Genomic DNA, 17,416 nt, shown 5'->3' on the forward strand with positions numbered 1-17,416 from the left:
TAGCAGCACAGACCCTCCTTTCACTGCCAGATAGCTCAACCCTAAGGGACGCAGCAGACCGGCAGGTAGAACGCATGGCTCGTTCAATTTTCGAGGCAGCAGGGGCATCCCTGGCTCCCGCGTTCGCCTCAGTTTGGGCTGCCAAGGCCATCCTGGCCTGGGCAAACAATTTACAAGCCTTCCAAGCATCCGCTCTTGAACTGTCGGACCAAGCGGTTCAAATTGCTGTTGTAGCAGATTACATGCTCCATGCAGCTCTGGATTCAGCAAGGGGAGTCGCGGGGATAGCATCAAACGCCATCACGATTCGGCGTATCCTCTGGCTGCGGGAATGGAAAGCGGACGCAGCCTCAAAGAAGTCCCTCACGCACCTCCCCTACCTCAGTGGGAGACTTTTCGGTGAACAGTTGGACACTATGATATCCAACGCCACAGGGGGTAAGAGTACTTCTCTTCCCCAACTGAAACCTAAACGCACCTACAAGAAGCGTAACCAAACTCGATTCCGATCCTTTCGGAATTCCTCCGGCTGGTCCGTCTCACGTCCAGTACAAAATCGTAACCGTTCCCCACGCAGGGACAACTCACGATCGACGCAAAGGTCGGACAAGACCTGGCAGTCAAAAGCAGGCCAGTCTAAGCCCAGAGGAGGAAAATCTCAGACTTTCTCCTCCTCATGACTCACGGACTCCGGAAGACACCACACCAGTAGGCGGCCGACTTTTGCTCTTTCATCAAGTCTGGCTGCCTATTACAGAAGACAGGTGGGTCACGGAACTAGTGTCTTCCGGATACAAAATAGACTTCACCTCCAACCCACCGGACCGGTTCTTCCTCTCTGTCCCCCCAAAACCGCCAGCCAAGGCTCGAGCCTACCACCAAGCGGTCTCCTCGCTTTGTCAATCAGGAGTCATAGTACCGGTACCCACGACCGACCGCTTCCGAGGGTTCTACTCCAATCTGTTCCTAGTTCCCAAGAAAGGAGGCAGCGTACGGCCCATACTAGACCTAAAACAGCTCAACAAATATGTACGGGTCCGTCATTTCCGCATGGAGTCCCTTCGGTCCATCATTGCGTCCATGGAGAAGGGAGAAAATCTCGCCTCCATAGACATACAAGACGCATACCTGCATATACCCATTGCACCTGCCCATCAGAGGTTTCTCAGGTTCGCAATAGGCCAGGACCACTACCAATTCGTGGCTCTCCCCTTTGGACTCGCCACGGCTCCCAGAGTGTTCACCAAGGTCATGGCAGCCACCATGGACGTCCTGCACTCCAGAGGCATAGTAGTCGTTCCATACCTGGACGATCTACTCATCAAGGCTCCCACCTTCAAGGACTGCGAGCTCAGCGTCTCAATCACAACCGATACTCTCAGTCGCATGGGCTGGTTAATCAACCTACAAAAGTCATCACCAACCCCGAGTCAGTCCCTGACCTTCCTGGGAATGTTATTCAACACCTCCAGGGGTCTAGTGCTCCTTCCCAAGGACAAGGCACTGGCTCTCCGACTAGCAGTTCGCACCCTCCTCCGCAAACCCCCTCGATCTCTCCGGTTTGCCATGAGAGTCCTCGGCAAGATGGCAGCGGCAATAGAAGCTGTCCCATTTGCCCAGTTTCACCTCAGACCTCTCCAACTAGCCATTCTCAAGTCCTGGGACAGGAATCCCTTTTCTCTCGACAGGGAGTTCCAGCTAACGTCGTCAACCAGGAGGTCCCTGCACTGGTGGCTCAAGCCAACCTCGCTAGCAAAGGGGAAATCCTTTCTCTCAGGTCAATGGAAGGTCCTGACCACCAACGCGAGCCTGACGGGTTGGGGTGCGGTGCACCTACACCACAGGGCACAGGGCAAGTGGTCCCCAGCGGAAGCGACCATGCCCATCAACATCCTGGAAATTCGTGCCATCCTACTGGCATTGAGGGCCTTCCATCACTTACTGGCAGTCTCTCACATCAGGATACAGTCGGACAATGCCACGGCTGTGGCATATGTGAATCATCAAGGGGTGACCCGCAGTACCCAGGCGATGCGGGAAGTGTCACATATCCTCCGCTGGGCGGAGGACACAGGGTCGGTTCTTTCGGCGGTCCACATTCCGGGTGTGGACAACTGGAAAGCAGACTTCCTCAGCCGACAAGGAATAGACTCGGGAGAGTGGTCTCTCCATCCCGAAATTTTTCAACAGATCTGTCTCCGCTGGGGGACCCCGGATGTGGACCTAATGGCATCCCATTTCAATGCCAAGGTCTCCAACTTCATTGCCAGAACACACGATCCGCGGTCGCTCGGAGCAGACGCTCTGGTTCAGGACTGGACCCAGTTCCAGCTTCTGTACATTTTTCCACCTCTCCCCCTGATATCCAGAGTGGTGAGGAAGATCAAACAAGAGGGAGTTCCAACCATCCTCATTGCACCGGACTGGCCCAGACGCACATGGTACGCCGACATCGTACAACTCACAGCAGACGCCCCTTGGCATCTCCCCGACCGCCACGATCTTCTATCACAAGGGCCGTTCTACCACCAGAACTCGGGGGCTCTCAATTTGACGGCGTGGCCCTTGAGACCTGGGTTCTAACCCAGGCAGGGCTCTCGGCAGATGTCATTGGAACCATGATCAGAGCACGGAAACCAGCCTCTGCCAAGATTTATTACCGTACCTGGAAAGCTTTCTTTACCTGGTGCGAATCTCGTGGCCAGATCCCACTCCCTTATTCCATACCCAAAGTACTTGGTTTTCTCCAATCGGGTCTGGAGGCCAGGCTGTCATTGGGCTCGCTTAAGAGCCAGGTGTCAGCCCTCTCAGTGCTTTTCCAAAAGCACATTGCTACCAAGCCGCAAGTAAGGACTTTCCTTCAGGGGGTTTCCCGATTGGTTCCCCCCTACAGACGACCACTAGAAACGTGGGACCTCAACCTGGTCCTGACAGCATTGCAGGAACCACCCTTCGAACCTCTTAAGGAGGTCCCGCTCCGCCTTCTTTCCCAGAAGGTGGTTTTCCTGGTGGCAATCACCTCGCTACGCAGGGTGTCTGAACTGACAGCACTCTCCTGCAGACGGCCTTTCCTGGCATTTCACCAGGACAAGGTAGTTCTTCGTACGGTCCCATCCTTCCTCCCGAAGGTTGTGTCCAACTTCCACCTCAATGAGGAAATTTCACTACCATCCCTTTGTCCGGTTCCGGTTCTTAGAGTGGAGATGGCTCTGCATACGCTTGACCTTGTCAGGGCTTTGCGTATATACGTGTCTAGGACTGCGTCCTTCCGGAGGTCTGATTCCCTTTTCCTTCTTCCGGAAGGCGGCCACAAGGGTATGCCAGCTTCCAAAGCTACTCTTGCCAGGTGGATCAAATCCACCATACAAGAGGCGTACCGCCTTAAGAATTCTCCTCTTCCAGCCGGTATTACGGCACACTCTACACGGGCGGTAGGGGCCTCCTGGGCCATTCGGCACCAGGCTTCGGCACAACAAGTGTGTAAGGCGGCCACTTGGACTAGCTTACACACGTTTACTAAACACTACAGGGTTCATACCCAGTCCTCAGCGGACGCGAGCCTGGGTAGACGTGTCCTGCAGGCGGCGGTGCCCTAAGTGTACGGGCCTGTCTGCACAATATTCGTCCATTGCTTCCCACCCAGGGACTGCTTTAGGACGTCCCATGGTCCTGTGTCCCCCAATGAGGCGACAGAGTAAAGGAGATTTTTGTGTACTCACCGTAAAATCTCTTTCTCTTAGCCTCTAATTGGGGGACACAGCTCCCACCCTGTTGCCCTTTCCGGGCTGTTGTAACTGTTGAGTTCTCATATTGTTTCTTGAGCTCGTACATAGTTGCCTTCTTACAGGCATAATTATGTTATTCATGTTACGTTCCTCCTACTGCTTTTGCACAAAACTGGAGAAGGCTGATGCCGTCCAGGGGTGTATACTGCACAGGAGGAGCCACAGTTAATCTTTTTCAGATTATGCATAGTGTCGCCTCCTAGTGGACAGCAGCATAACACCCATGGTCCTGTGTCCCCCAATTAGAGGCTAAGAGAAAGAGATTTTACGGTGAGTACACAAAAATCTCCTTTTTATTTATTTTTACTTATATAGCGCCATCATTAACGCAGCACTTTACAGGCGATCTCAATTCCCTTTTTGTATGTCTTTGGAGTGTGGGAGGAAACCGGATAACCCAGAGGAAACCCACACAAACACGGGGAGAACATACTGACTCCTTGAAGATGTTGTCCTCGGTGGGATTTGAACCCAGGACTCCAGCGCTGCAAGGCTGCAGTGCTAACCACTGAGCCACCATTTATAGAAATGTTTGGCTCAATCGTTTTTTCATAAATTGATCGCATACTTACAGTAGCTGACTATTGCTTTGATCCATTGTCTTGCCTTTATTAACTTGTAATTCTGAACCAACTAGAATTGAGCAAAAAGATTTACGCAGCCCTTCTTCAGAGTTCAGTCTGGTCCCAACTTTGAGTTTGCATTGCAGTTTTTTGGTCTCCATTCAGAAATAATGGTATAAAACCTTCTAGATTTTACACTCATTTTTAAATACACTTTAAATAAAAAATATTGATATTAAAACCATGTATTATTACAGTTAAGCAATGCTAGTGGTCAAGGCGCAAAACTGAAATAAGTATCCATCATTCTGTTACATATATTGTTTATATAGAAATCTGCATTCTCCTAGGTGCTACAACATCCACATGCCATTGCCATATTTGAAGACTACATTTATTGGAGTGACCGATACACCAATCGGATCATACGGGCCAATAAGTTTCATGGCGGAAACCACACGGTCATGATTTATAATATTCACCAACCGATGGGGCTCTCTGCAGTTCATCCTGTAAAGCAGCCTGGAGGTAAAAACTCTAAAATTCATATTTGGTAACTACTATACTTATTCATCTGTCCAATCTGATTTTTAACATATTTTATTTGATATTTTTATGATATATTTTGACATATTATTTTTCAATTTTTTAATTATATATATTTTGGGATTTAAAGCAAAATCTGAAAAGATTAATGTGGTTTTTAAGAAAAAATATAAATTATTATTGGCACAATTTCCTTATACTAGGGTTATTTTTCAATAAACAATAGTCTTCAACAAAGGAGACTTTTTAAATCCATTGTCATTTTCTATCTGTATGTTGAACACATGCCTCTTCATAATGTTATTTCAAAATTTATTTTCACAGGGCAAAATCCGTGTGTGTCAAACCCCTGCAGCCATCTTTGCTTGCTGTCCTCAAGTTCTCCAAAATTTTACTCTTGCGTCTGTCCTTCTGGATGGTCATTAATGGACGACTCTGTAAACTGCCAGAAAGGTAATAAGATGCTTTCATGCAGTAAATTGACATCCCCACCCATTGCGGAAAATAAGTATTTGATACACTGACGATTTTGTAAGTTTTCCCATCTACAAAGAATTGAGAGGTCTGTAATTTTTATCGTAGGTACACTTCACCTGTGAGAGACAGAATCTAAAACTAAAAAAAAACAGAAAATCGCATTGTATGATTTTTACATAATTAATCTGCATTTTATTGCATAAAATTAGTGTTTGATGCAATAGAAAAAGGAGCCTAACATTTGGTACAGAAACCTTTGTTTGCATTTACAGAGGTCAGATGTTTCCTGAAGTTCTTGACCATTTTTGCACACACTGCAGCAGGGATTTTGGCCCCCTCCTCCATACAGATCTTCTCCAGATCTTTCAGGTATCGGGGCTGTCACTGGGAAACATTGAGCTTCAGCTCCCTGCAAAGATTTTCTATTGGGTTCAGGTCTGGAGACTGGCTAGGGCACTCTAGGACCTTGAAAAGCTTCTTGCGGAGCCACTCCTTATATTCCTTGGCTGTGTGTTTTGGGTCATTGTAATGCTGGAAGACTCAGCCATGACCCATCTTCAATGCTCTGATTGAGGGAAGAAGGTTGTCGGCCAAAATCTTGCGTTGCGTGACCCCATCTATCCTCCCTTCAATATGATGCAGTCGTCTTGTCCCCTTTGCAGAAAAGCACCCCGAAAGTATAATGCTTCCTTCCCATGCTCATGGCTGGGGCGGTGTTCTTAGGGTTGTACTCATCCTTCTTCTACCGCTAAACACGGCGAGTGGAGTTGATACCAAAAAGTTCTATTTTGGTCTCATCTGACCTCATGACCTTCTCCCATACCTCATCTGCATCATCCAGATGATTATTGGTGACCTTCAAATGGGCCTGGGCATGTGCTGTGTGAGCAGAGGGACCTTGCGTGCCTGCAGGATTTTAATCCCAAATGGCATAGTGTGTTACTAATGGTAATCTTTGAGACTGTTGTCCCAGCTCTCTTCAGGTCATTGCATGGAAGGACTTGGTCAGTTTTGCATTGATCCCTGACCTTTCACAGAATCATTCTTACCCTACGAGGCGAGATCTTGCATGAAGCCCCAAACCAAGGAAGATTGACAGTCATCTTATGTTTCTTCCATTTACTAATAATTGTGCCAACAGTTGTTGCCTTCTCATCAATCTACTGTCTATTGCCCTGTATCCCTTCCCAGCCTTGTGCAGGTTTACAATTTTGTCCCTGGTGTCCTTAGGCAGCTCTTTGGTATTGGCCATGGTGGAGAGGTTGGAGTGTGATTGATTGTGTGGACAGTTGTCTTTTATACAGGTAATGAGTTCAAACAGGGGCAATTAAAACAGTTAATGAGTGCAGAGTAGGAGGCTTCTTAAAGAAAAACTAACAGGTCTCTGAGAGCCAGAATTCTTGTTGATTGGTAGGTGATCAAATATTTATTTCATGCAATAAAATGCAATTTAATTATTTAAAAATCATACAATGTGATTGTCTGGATTTTTTTTTAAAGATTCTGTCTTTCACAGGTGAAGTGTACGCATGATAAAAATTACAGACCTTTTGTAGGTGTGAAAACTTGCAAAATTGGCAACGTATCAAATACTTATTTTCATAGATGGATAGACAGATGGATAGATAAAAAGAAGAAAATATATAAAAGTACCAATATTAAACAGTACTAATCAATACAGAAGCTGTTGCAGTTTATTAGTTGGTAGTTTTTTATCTTTCTGATATATATATATATATATATTCTTTTTTTTTTACAGATCCATTGAGGTGAAATGTTATGTTTTTATTAATCGGTAGTATATGGGCCCAAGAGATTGTCCTCATGTATGTCATTCACTCTGTGTACTAACATCTTGGCTTGTTCTCAAGACTTCAAATGTTCTTATAAATTTAAGGTTTGAGCTTCTGAGAACAAGAATGTTTTGTTCTGCCGCCGATAAAATCTGTCAGGCTGTCAGCAATCAGCATGTACGTCCTTTGTAGAAGGAAAATGTAGGGGCAGAGGTTAGGTTTTTCATCTTTTACCTTAATGTAATTCAAGTGAAGACCATAGGAAAAAGTTACTTTAAGCTTTTCTAAGCTTACGTGTGGGGTTGATATTGTATTTTGATATAAATATACAATGGTCACCAAATATATATATTTTTATTTTTGTGTTTCCAGAATACACTGATTTTCTCTTTGGAAATTATTAATTAAGCTTTATGTTCAGTGAATAAGTTAAAGAGGATCTGTCATTTGCTATGAACATTTTTTGTTTGTTTTTTTGCTGGCCGTAAATGCCGAATCTGGTGTTGTTTTTCTTCTGTTCCTGCTCCTTGCCATTCCTGATATATGGCCTGATCTTCCTTGCATATAAACCTACTCTTGTTAGTCAACTGGGTGTAGACCTCAAGAAGACCTTCAGAGAGAAGAGTTGAGGACCACTCCCTCTTTGATAACAATACTATAATGACATAAAGAGAAGAGAGGGCTGTATTCCAGGAATGGAGAGGCGAAATACAACATCAGATTCGGGATAACATACTTATTCCTAGTGACAGGTCCTACATAAAAGTAGTTTTTACATGAAAGTGGTTTTTTTGCGTATCAGTAGAAGAACTTCCATGAGGATATTTCAATAAGTTTATTTATATTAAAAAAAAATTTTTTCATGACCTGCTCTCTATCATCAGATAGGACTAAGGTTAGTTTCAGATATCTGTTACCGCAATTTAAAGTCCATAAAACTGCCTAGTGGCTCTATATAACTGAAATTAAAGGGTGACTCTCTGCTCCCATGCGCAGTTTGTTTTAAAAAAAAACAAAACTGTGCTTTACTCACTGTGTGTTACTCACCCCCACTGTGCTTTACTCACCCTCACTGTGCGTTACTCACCCCCACTGTGTGTTACTCACCCTCACTGTGTGTTACTCACCCCCACTGTGCTTTACTCACCCTCACTGTGCTTTACTCACCCCCACTGTGCTTTACTCACCCCCACTGTGCTTTACTCACCCTAACTGTGCGTTACTCACCCCCACTGTGTTACTCACCCCCACTGTGTTACTCACCCTCACTGTGCGTTACTCACCCTCACTGTGTGTTACTCACCCTCACTGTGCTTTACTCACCCCCACTGTGCTTTACTCACCCTCACTGTGCTTTACTCACCCCCACTGTGCTTTACTCACCCTCACTGTGCTTTACTCACCCCCACTGTGCATTACTCACCCTCACTGTGCTGTACTCACCCTCACTGTGCTGTACTCACCCTCACTGTGTGTTACTCAACCCCACTGTTACTCACCCTCACTGTGTGTTACTCAACCCCACTGTGTGTTACTCACCCTCACTGTGCTTTACTCACCCTCACTGTGCTTTACTCACCCTCACTGTGCTTTACTCACCCTCACTGAGCTTTACTCACCCTCACTGTGTGTTACTCACCCTCATTGTGCTTTACTCACCCTCACTGTGCTTTACTCACCCTCACTGTGCTTTTCTCACCCCCACTGTGCTTTACTCACCCCCACTGTGCTTTACTCACCCTCACTGTGCGTTACTCACCCCCACTGTGCTTTACTCACCCTCACTGTGCTTTACTCACCCTCACTGTGCTTTTCTCACCCTCACTGTGCTTTTCTCACCCCCACTGTGCTTTACTCACCCTCACTGTGCGTTACTCACCCCCACTGTGCTTTACTCACCCTCATTGTGCTTTACTCACCCTCACTGTGCTTTACTCACCCTCACTGTGCTTTTCTCACCCTCACTGTGCTTTTCTCACCCCCACTGTGCTTTACTCACCCTCACTGTGCTTTACTCACCCTCACTGTGCTTTACTCACCCTCACTTGGCTTTTCTCACCCTCACTGTGCTTTTCTCACCCCCACTGTGCTTTACTCACCCTCACTGTGCTTTTCTCACCCCCACTGTGCTTTACTCACCCTCACTGTGCTTTACTCACCCTCACTGTGCTTTACTCACCCTCACTGTGCGTTACTCACCCCCACTGTGCTTTACTCACCCTCACTGTGCTTTACTCACCCTCACTTTCATTGTTCCACTAATATATTGATATCCTTAAGAAAAAAAGGGCAAAACCACCATTTTTATCATTTATGAAAGATCAAAGTCTACACTGAGTGAATGACAGACCCAATGCTCCAGCCCCGTTACCATAGAGATTGTATCACCTGTTAATTTAATTGCGAAAGATTTTAATTATTGCTAATGATTGAAAAAAAAAAGACGACCGAACCTTTGCTCAGTCTTCTGAGACTTATTATGATCCTAATCCTTGATGACAGTGTTATTTTTGTCTGCCAGCACAAACTTTCAGCACAAAGATTAGATTTTGGTATGTTCATTCTGATCTATTGTCTTCATTTCAACATAGCAATATAGTTCACCCTGAGATCCGAAATTGCATCTACTGTAAATGAAAAAAAAAAAGACAACAATTAAAAAGATCTTTAAACGTTTCACATAGTTTAAAGCTTGAGTTCTCTATTTAAAGACATAACAACATGTAATCAGGCACTCCTCCAAAAAATATATTAAATGTAATGATATATAATATACCGTAATTCAATTTTAAGGGCCATAAAAGTAGAAAAAATAAAAAATAAAAAAAAGAAATAGGTTAATCTAAAGTATAAAATCATGCACTTTATTGTTATAAAAACAATAAAATAAATGATAATAAATAATATAACTATAGTTAAATCGCTCAGAAAGGCTAATAATGACATATTTATAAATGTTGTGTTATTTTTTAGCATTTTCTTTTGTGTTCTATACATATAGTACAGTATATATAAGATCAGTCTGTGCCTGTGGTCAAATAGCATATGCTTCGCTGAACAGGAGGATATTCATTTCACTGTTTACTCAGTGTGAGATACTTAAGTGGAATGATAATTGCAAGTGCAATGAGATGTGCCCCTAATTTGGACTTAATTAAAAAGTAATTGCAATTAGTGACTTCACTTAACCTGTTATTTCTGGGCTTTTGGCAGAATAGCAGTAGTTCTAATGTTTATGTAAAGCCGCCATTTATTGGCCATGCATGATACAAGATATCTTGGGAACAGAAATGCAGAAGAATCAATCTATGCTACTTATACACTAAAAAAAGTATTTAAAGGGAACCTGACAGTGGATACATGCTGCCCGAACGGCGTGCAGCATGTATCAGACACTGGCTTCTATGATTTCAGCCATGTATGTTTGACTCTGACCTACTTTAAAAGTCGCCACATAGGAGATTCGTTGAAAAGGCCGGTCCTCGGTGGCTTCTCCCGCCAGTTCCCCTTGAGTGACAGGTCTCTCTGCGTGCTGGTTTAGGGAGACACCTGTCAGTCATTGGCAGTGGGCGGGAAGAATCCAATTGTGACCGGCCTATTCAACTAGTCACCACCTGTGTAACTTGATCCTGGACAGCTTTAAACTGTTATTTTCTGAAATGCCGCAGTGTTAAACATACATGGCTGAAATAATACAGTCATTGCCTGATACATGCTGCACGTGATTTGGACTGCATGTAACAGCGGCCAGGTTCCCTTTAAAGAGTACTTACATTTTCATTTTTAAAAAAACTTTTGTCCAGCATGAAAAGTTATAAAACTTCAAAAATCACTTTATTAGGGAATTTGTCTTCATTTTTGTAAAAAAAAAAACTTGCATGCAAATGACTTTCATACCTCTGCATTTCCCTAGTATATTTTCTTGTTTTTAGCTTTTTTTTTTTACACCAAAACATATTTATTTGGAGTACAGATGCTGGCAGTGAAAGTGTCCGCACTTGTGTCTTACCCTGCTGAAAGCCTCTGCTGCAGAAGGTTGTTCCAATAGGTAAAGCACTCAGAAGAAGATACAAGTGCTGACGCTTTCACTGCCATCATCTGCAAAATAAGGGCATTCTGATATCAATACAGTAGAAGGCAGGCAAATACACGGGGGAAAAGCGCGGCTTGGAAGTCACTTACATGCGATTTTGACATAGGAATGAAGGAAAATCCTATAGTGATTTACATAGTTTCATAACTTTTCATACTAGACAAAATTATTATTATAAAACATAAACAAAGGTTAGTTACTAGTGATGAGCGAATATAATCGTTGCTCGGGTTTTCGAGAGCATGCTCGGGTGATCTCCGAGTATTTGTTAGTGTTCGGAGATTTAGTTTTCATCGTGGCAGCTGAATGATTTACAGCTACTAGCCAGCTTGATTACATGTGAGGATTCCCTAGCAACCAGGCAACCCCCACATGTACTCAGCCTGGCTAGAAGCTGTAAATCATTCAGCTGCCGCGATGAAAACTAAATCTCCGAACACTAACAAATACTCGGAGGTCACCCGAGCGTGCTCCGGAAAACCCGAGCAACGAGCATACTCGCTCATCACTATTAGTTACTCTTTAAAGGGGTCATACAGAAATTTCAATTGATGGCCTATCTATAGGATAAGTCATAAATGTACAATATAATCAGTGGGGTCTGATGCCTGCAACCTTCTCAGCACGATAGATATACACAACTTTTGGTTGCATAAGGTACGGCAGCTCAACCCCAAACACTTGAGAAAACAAAAGCAAAACATATCCCAAGCGTACACTTTTTCAGGATAGCCTTACCTATTTTAACATAGCTATACTTTTTTTCCACAGATGATAAGCCTTTCCTCATTGTTATAAGAGATAACATCATATATGGGATGTCTCTTGACCCCTTGGAAAAGACCAATGATGCTATGGTACCAATAGCAGGCATCACGAATGGATATGATGTGGAATTTGACGACTCCGAGGAAATGATCTATTGGATTGAAAATCCTGTACGTACTGTAATTTGAGCAAAGCTGAATTGCTCACTCAATTAAGTTCTTCTACGCGGACAACCTCACGTTCGCTACATCTGTAATGTGGCACAGGGCGGTAGCCATGGGCATAGCACCCCCGTCTGTGGTGCCCTGACATGTTACATGAAGGTAGGGGTCCCAAATGGGTGTGTGGACTTGTGCTGTGAGGGCTCTACGCTCGTACAGGTTGCATGTAACCGATGTTGCTGGTTTGCCAGGACCAGATGTTTCACAGTTCAGTGAGGAAGACCACCATTAACAAATAAACTTTTTACTTAACGGGAACTTGGTAGAGAATATATTTCCTTTACAATTTAAAGCATTTTCCACACTGTTGCCTTCCTTCGTTTCTCTATGTCCATTGTTTCTCACTACTTCACCACAACCCAGCTTTAACACTACAATCCTGTTTAGCAAGAGTCGTTTACTTGTCCCGCAGTTCCGCATCCTCTTTTCCCTCTTGGGTGCTAGTCCGGCCTGAAATGCTGATGCTCTGGAACTTCCACCAGGGACACTTTACTTGTCTCACGTACTCAGTCATGTTTAGGTGCATTGCCTTCAAATGTTATAAACTCTTGGCCTTGTAGCTAGGTGTCTTTCCCAAGTACCGGTCTTCTATTCCGGATCTTGCTATCCCTTTTCTTTCGGTCTTCTCTCATTTAGAGTCACCCCAGAATGCGGCACTGCTCACCTTGGAACTTTTGGTCTCCTTACTACGCACTCCAGGCCCTATCTGACTTCACTACCAGGAAGTCCTTTCTAATCTTGTTGCGTAGCCCCTCTCTGGGTTAGTCCCAACTCTTAACTCTCACTATCCTGTCAACTTTCTGTTGCTGGGCAGAATACAGCTTCATCACTAACAATGCAAAACATTAAACAGGCAAACATTATAATGCATCACAACACATCTTAACAATACACATATTAACTCCATTTATTCATAGCACAATTAACATTACAGCTCACATTACATCACAATAAACTTATTTCTTCAAGGGGAACGTGGGCGACACGTCCATCTCGTAACATACCTGTAGATAAGGAATTAAGCTTTTTTTCTTCTTTCTTTCCAGGGTGAAATACACCGAGTCAAGGCAGATGGAACTAACAGGACGGCGTTCGCGCCATCTGTTATCATGGGCACACCTGTTGGTCTGGCTTTAGACTGGATTTCAGGGAACCTTTATTACACAAATCCAGCAACACAATCAATAGAGGTAATCTATATATGTAATACTGACAGGCTGCTTGCAAGATGTATTAAGTCAGCACAATAGCCATTTATATCAGGAAAAATTAAATGTATTTATGTACATTTAACCTACTTTATTATTAAAGTTAAAGACTTTTTCCTGTGCCCCTTAATCTGTACCTCTATGGCCTATTGAAGTCAAAGATCAGAGGTCATAGACTATATTCTCTATGGTATCTCACATGCACATCTTCTTCTTTATCATTTAAGGTTCTAAAGCTTTATGGAGATGTAAAGTATAGGAAAACTATTATTACAAATGACGGGACACCTACAGGAGCAGGAAGGCCACTTGGAATAGCTGTTGACCCAGCCAGAGGGTATGATACACAGTTTTGCTATATACTTTGCATATAATTGTAGCAGTTACATCCAATCATGGTCATTAAAGAGGTTATCCAGGACTAACTATATATTTCTTTTACTGTGGTCTGATAACTAACAGGTAGGTAGTTGCTAACTACCTGCCTGTTGTGCCCGGCACAGCTCTCTGCCAGCACAGATAGGTCACTGGTCGCTCCTACCAGAGATTCCACAGTTTCAGCTGATAGAGCAGCGGCTTCTCTTCCACTGTTCTCTGTTAGTTGGGTGAGACTGCCGATATCATGCTGATTGCTGGAAGCCGGCTATCAATTAATATGACAGTGGCAGTCATAAGAAGAAGAGCTGCTCTGTTGATGAGGAGCAGCTGAATCGCCGGCAGGAGCGGTCAGTGACTGCTCTGAGCCAGCACCGGATAGAACAGGCAGTTAGTTACTAACTAGCTAATCAGTTAACAACTACCTGCTTGTAAATTTTTTGGCTTATATTAAAAAAATAAATTTAGTCCTAGACAACCTGTTTAAAGTATAAATTTATTGTCATTCAGATTTTCTTCAGGTCATTTAAAGTGTCTTGATCGACTGTAAGTAGATTTAATTCATAAAGTCTGTGATTTTAGACTGTTACTGATTTCCAGAAATATGGGTATCTATAGCATGCGTAAAGGGATTTTCCCTTCTCAAAGATCCTATCCTGACATGTAGTAGTTGTAGTAATAATATTAGCTAATACCTCCAATTAGAAATGTAGTGTAGTTTTCCTGATTCCGCTATGATTCGTTCCTCATGTGCAGGCATTGCAGGACCTTAGATATCCATAGTTATGACCACTAACATAGTGACAGCTAGTTATCTAGTTGCTAGTGATCGTAACCATGGATACCTAAGGTCATGCAATGCCTGCACATGAGGAAAGAGACTTAGAAAATCAGAAAAACTATATTACATTTCTAATTGGAGGTATTTGCTAATATTATCATTATTACACCTACTACATATTGGGATAAGATCCCAAGAGATGGGAATACCCCTTTAAAGAGGACCTACACTGGCCACTTTTTACCTTTGAGAGGTCCTCGTTAGAGAGTAACTGAACTTTTATTATTATTTAATTTTTGGTCACTTTTTGCAAAATGATGAATCTTTTTAATGTGCTCCATTATCTTATTTTGCTTCCCTTTATCCCCAAAATCCATGTAGAATGGGCTGTTTGAACTGTCTCCATCGTGCATTTTAGAGGAGCTGTTTTGGACTGCAGATCTACCAATTATCCGTACACCAGTGTTTGTTTCATCGCTCCCCTCCACAGTGCTCAGACAGGAATAGAGTTTGTGAATTGCATCTGAGCATGGGGAAGGGGAACAGTGAAGCTGACACTGGAGTACAGATGTTTGCTAGACCTTCAGCTCAAAACAGCTACTCCGAGTGCTTGAACAAGGCAGATAAAACAGTCCTTTCAGCATGGAGTTTGGGAGAAAAGGAAGCAAAATAAGGTAATGGAGTACATTAAAAAGATTCATCATTTTGCAAAGACTGACCACTAATTAAATAGAACTTTTTTTTGAGTTACTCCTCAACCATATATGGATTGAACTTAGATCTACAATAAGCTGAGTGCCACACGTCTGACTTTAGAAGGGTGGTCAACTGGGGAAAGCTCCGACCGGCTGTATATTTCATACACTGTACATTTTATGTGCCTGACATTTTTTTACTTACCTAAAACTAATTATTACATTAACCTTTTAATTTTGGAAATATTTTTTGTTTCATAAACTAAAATTTTTCTTTCTAGAAAGATGTACTGGACGGACCAGGGCACTGAAAGTGGAGTTCCTCCAAAGATTGCCAGTGCACATATGGATGGGTCCGACCCGACTGTCTTGTACACCAACAACCTTGATCACGTTGAGTTTATCACAATTGACATCGCTGAACAGAAACTGTACTGGGCCGTTACTGGCAGCGGAGTGGTAAAAATCACATTCTGTATCATTCACAGTAGTAGCTTTATGCTCTTTCATGTTTTAGTGCAACAAATACTGAAAAAAAGTTAATAGTAACTTTTCAGAAAGTAGTTGTTAATACAGACCCCCTTCATGGCAGCGTTCCAGACTTTTCCCAAAAAGAAGCCCCCCTTGAAATAATTGACTCTCGAGGCATTGTGTATCTGTTTGGGTTGCAACAGCTGCAACCGCTTGTTGTAGACTAAGGTCATACTTTCCAACATAAGGATCATAATTTCCACCTTGAGTCCTGCCCCAGAGCATCCACAATCCCTCCAGGCAATGTCATATAAACAAGATGGGCCACCTACTTTTGGATGAGGTTTACACAAACTCTGTTGTATCTTTCCATCCAGGAATTTGCTCAGATTTCTTTCAGAAAATTGAGAGCGTCATGGCAAATTCAAAACTATTGGAAACTATGCAAAAGCACATATATATATATATATATGTATATATATATATATATACTGTGTATATATATATATATATATATATATATATATATATATATATATATATATATATATATATATATATATATATAGTCCAGTCATTTCTGCTGAGAGTATTAGGTTCATTGGTTCACTGATAGTATTTGTTTCTCCTACTCCTCATTGGGGGACACAGGACCATGGGTGTATGCTTGCTGCCACTAGGAGGACACTAAGTAGACAGAAAGATTAACTCCTCCTCTGCAGTATACACCCCTTCACTGGATACAATTTCAACCAGTTCTTGCTTAGTGTCTTAGGAGGCACTTGGGTCTTTTTTCCCAGACCCCAATTTTATCTTAATTTTTGATTTTTTAATTTTATGTAAATTTTTAATTTTTTATTTAACGGAGTGAAGGGGGCGACGGGTCCTTTTTTTCATAAGGTCCGCTCTCCCCCGAACCAACAACAGGCGAGCACGGCGAGTATACCTCCCCGTTCCTCTCCTGCGACGTATGGCGCACGAAAAGTTTGCGCCAGGGCAACGGTTCCTCGTTTCGCCCTCTGTGCAGCCGCCCCTTGCCGACGCCGGTACCGTCGCCGATGCCGCAGTCGTCGACCCGGTAGAGCCTAGCCCCCCTGGGTGGGCAGCCTCTCTGTCATGATCTGTGGCTTCCCTAGCCAGGGCAATTGACTCCCTCCGGGGCCCCCCTCCAGGTCGGACCATGGAGGATTCAGACGACGATATGGATTCGTCTACCAGCAGGGGGCGTACCCGGTCACTTTCCACCCGGGGCTCTAGAAAACGTGTTCACGTTTCATCCCCTGACCATCAGCTAGCGGGCCCTTCAGTACCCGCAAGCTCTGCTTCCCGGTCCCCTTCTCCTAAATCGGATGGCTCTGAATATGAGTCCGACATTTCCTACGTTCAGGACCCCCCCTCCTCCCAGGAGTCTCTCGACTCTCTCATTGAGGCGGTAAACCAGACCCTGAAGGTGACTGAGGACTCCGCATCGGAACCCGAACACGCGGTGTCTTTCAAAAAAAACTAAACGGGTTAAAAAGGTTTTTGTCACTCACCCCCACTTCAAGGAGGTTGTACAAAAACATAGGGATCGCCCAGATAAACGCTTCATAGGACAAAAATTCATAGAGGCCAAATACCCCTTTTCTCGGGAATTAGTC

At 43.6% G+C, this 17,416-nt stretch overlaps 1 protein-coding gene across 3 annotated transcripts in view; it reads left to right on the plus strand.

The window, feature by feature from the left end:
• LRP2 (LDL receptor related protein 2) overlaps positions 1–17,416 on the plus strand; it is a 218,059-nt gene that overhangs the window by 116,936 nt on the left and 83,707 nt on the right. For all 3 annotated transcript variants that reach the window (XM_077272772.1, XM_077272773.1, XM_077272774.1), the window contains 6 exons: positions 4,699–4,876; positions 5,219–5,347; positions 12,029–12,195; positions 13,293–13,436; positions 13,682–13,791; positions 15,587–15,764. In XM_077272772.1, coding sequence (XP_077128887.1) covers positions 4,699–4,876; positions 5,219–5,347; positions 12,029–12,195; positions 13,293–13,436; positions 13,682–13,791; positions 15,587–15,764 — 906 coding nt within the window. The remainder of the gene's footprint in view (positions 1–4,698; positions 4,877–5,218; positions 5,348–12,028; positions 12,196–13,292; positions 13,437–13,681; positions 13,792–15,586; positions 15,765–17,416) is intronic.

The sequence above is a fragment of the Ranitomeya variabilis genome, chromosome 7, assembly GCF_051348905.1.
Source record: "Ranitomeya variabilis isolate aRanVar5 chromosome 7, aRanVar5.hap1, whole genome shotgun sequence".
In the NCBI taxonomy this organism is placed as follows: domain Eukaryota; kingdom Metazoa; phylum Chordata; class Amphibia; order Anura; family Dendrobatidae; genus Ranitomeya; species Ranitomeya variabilis.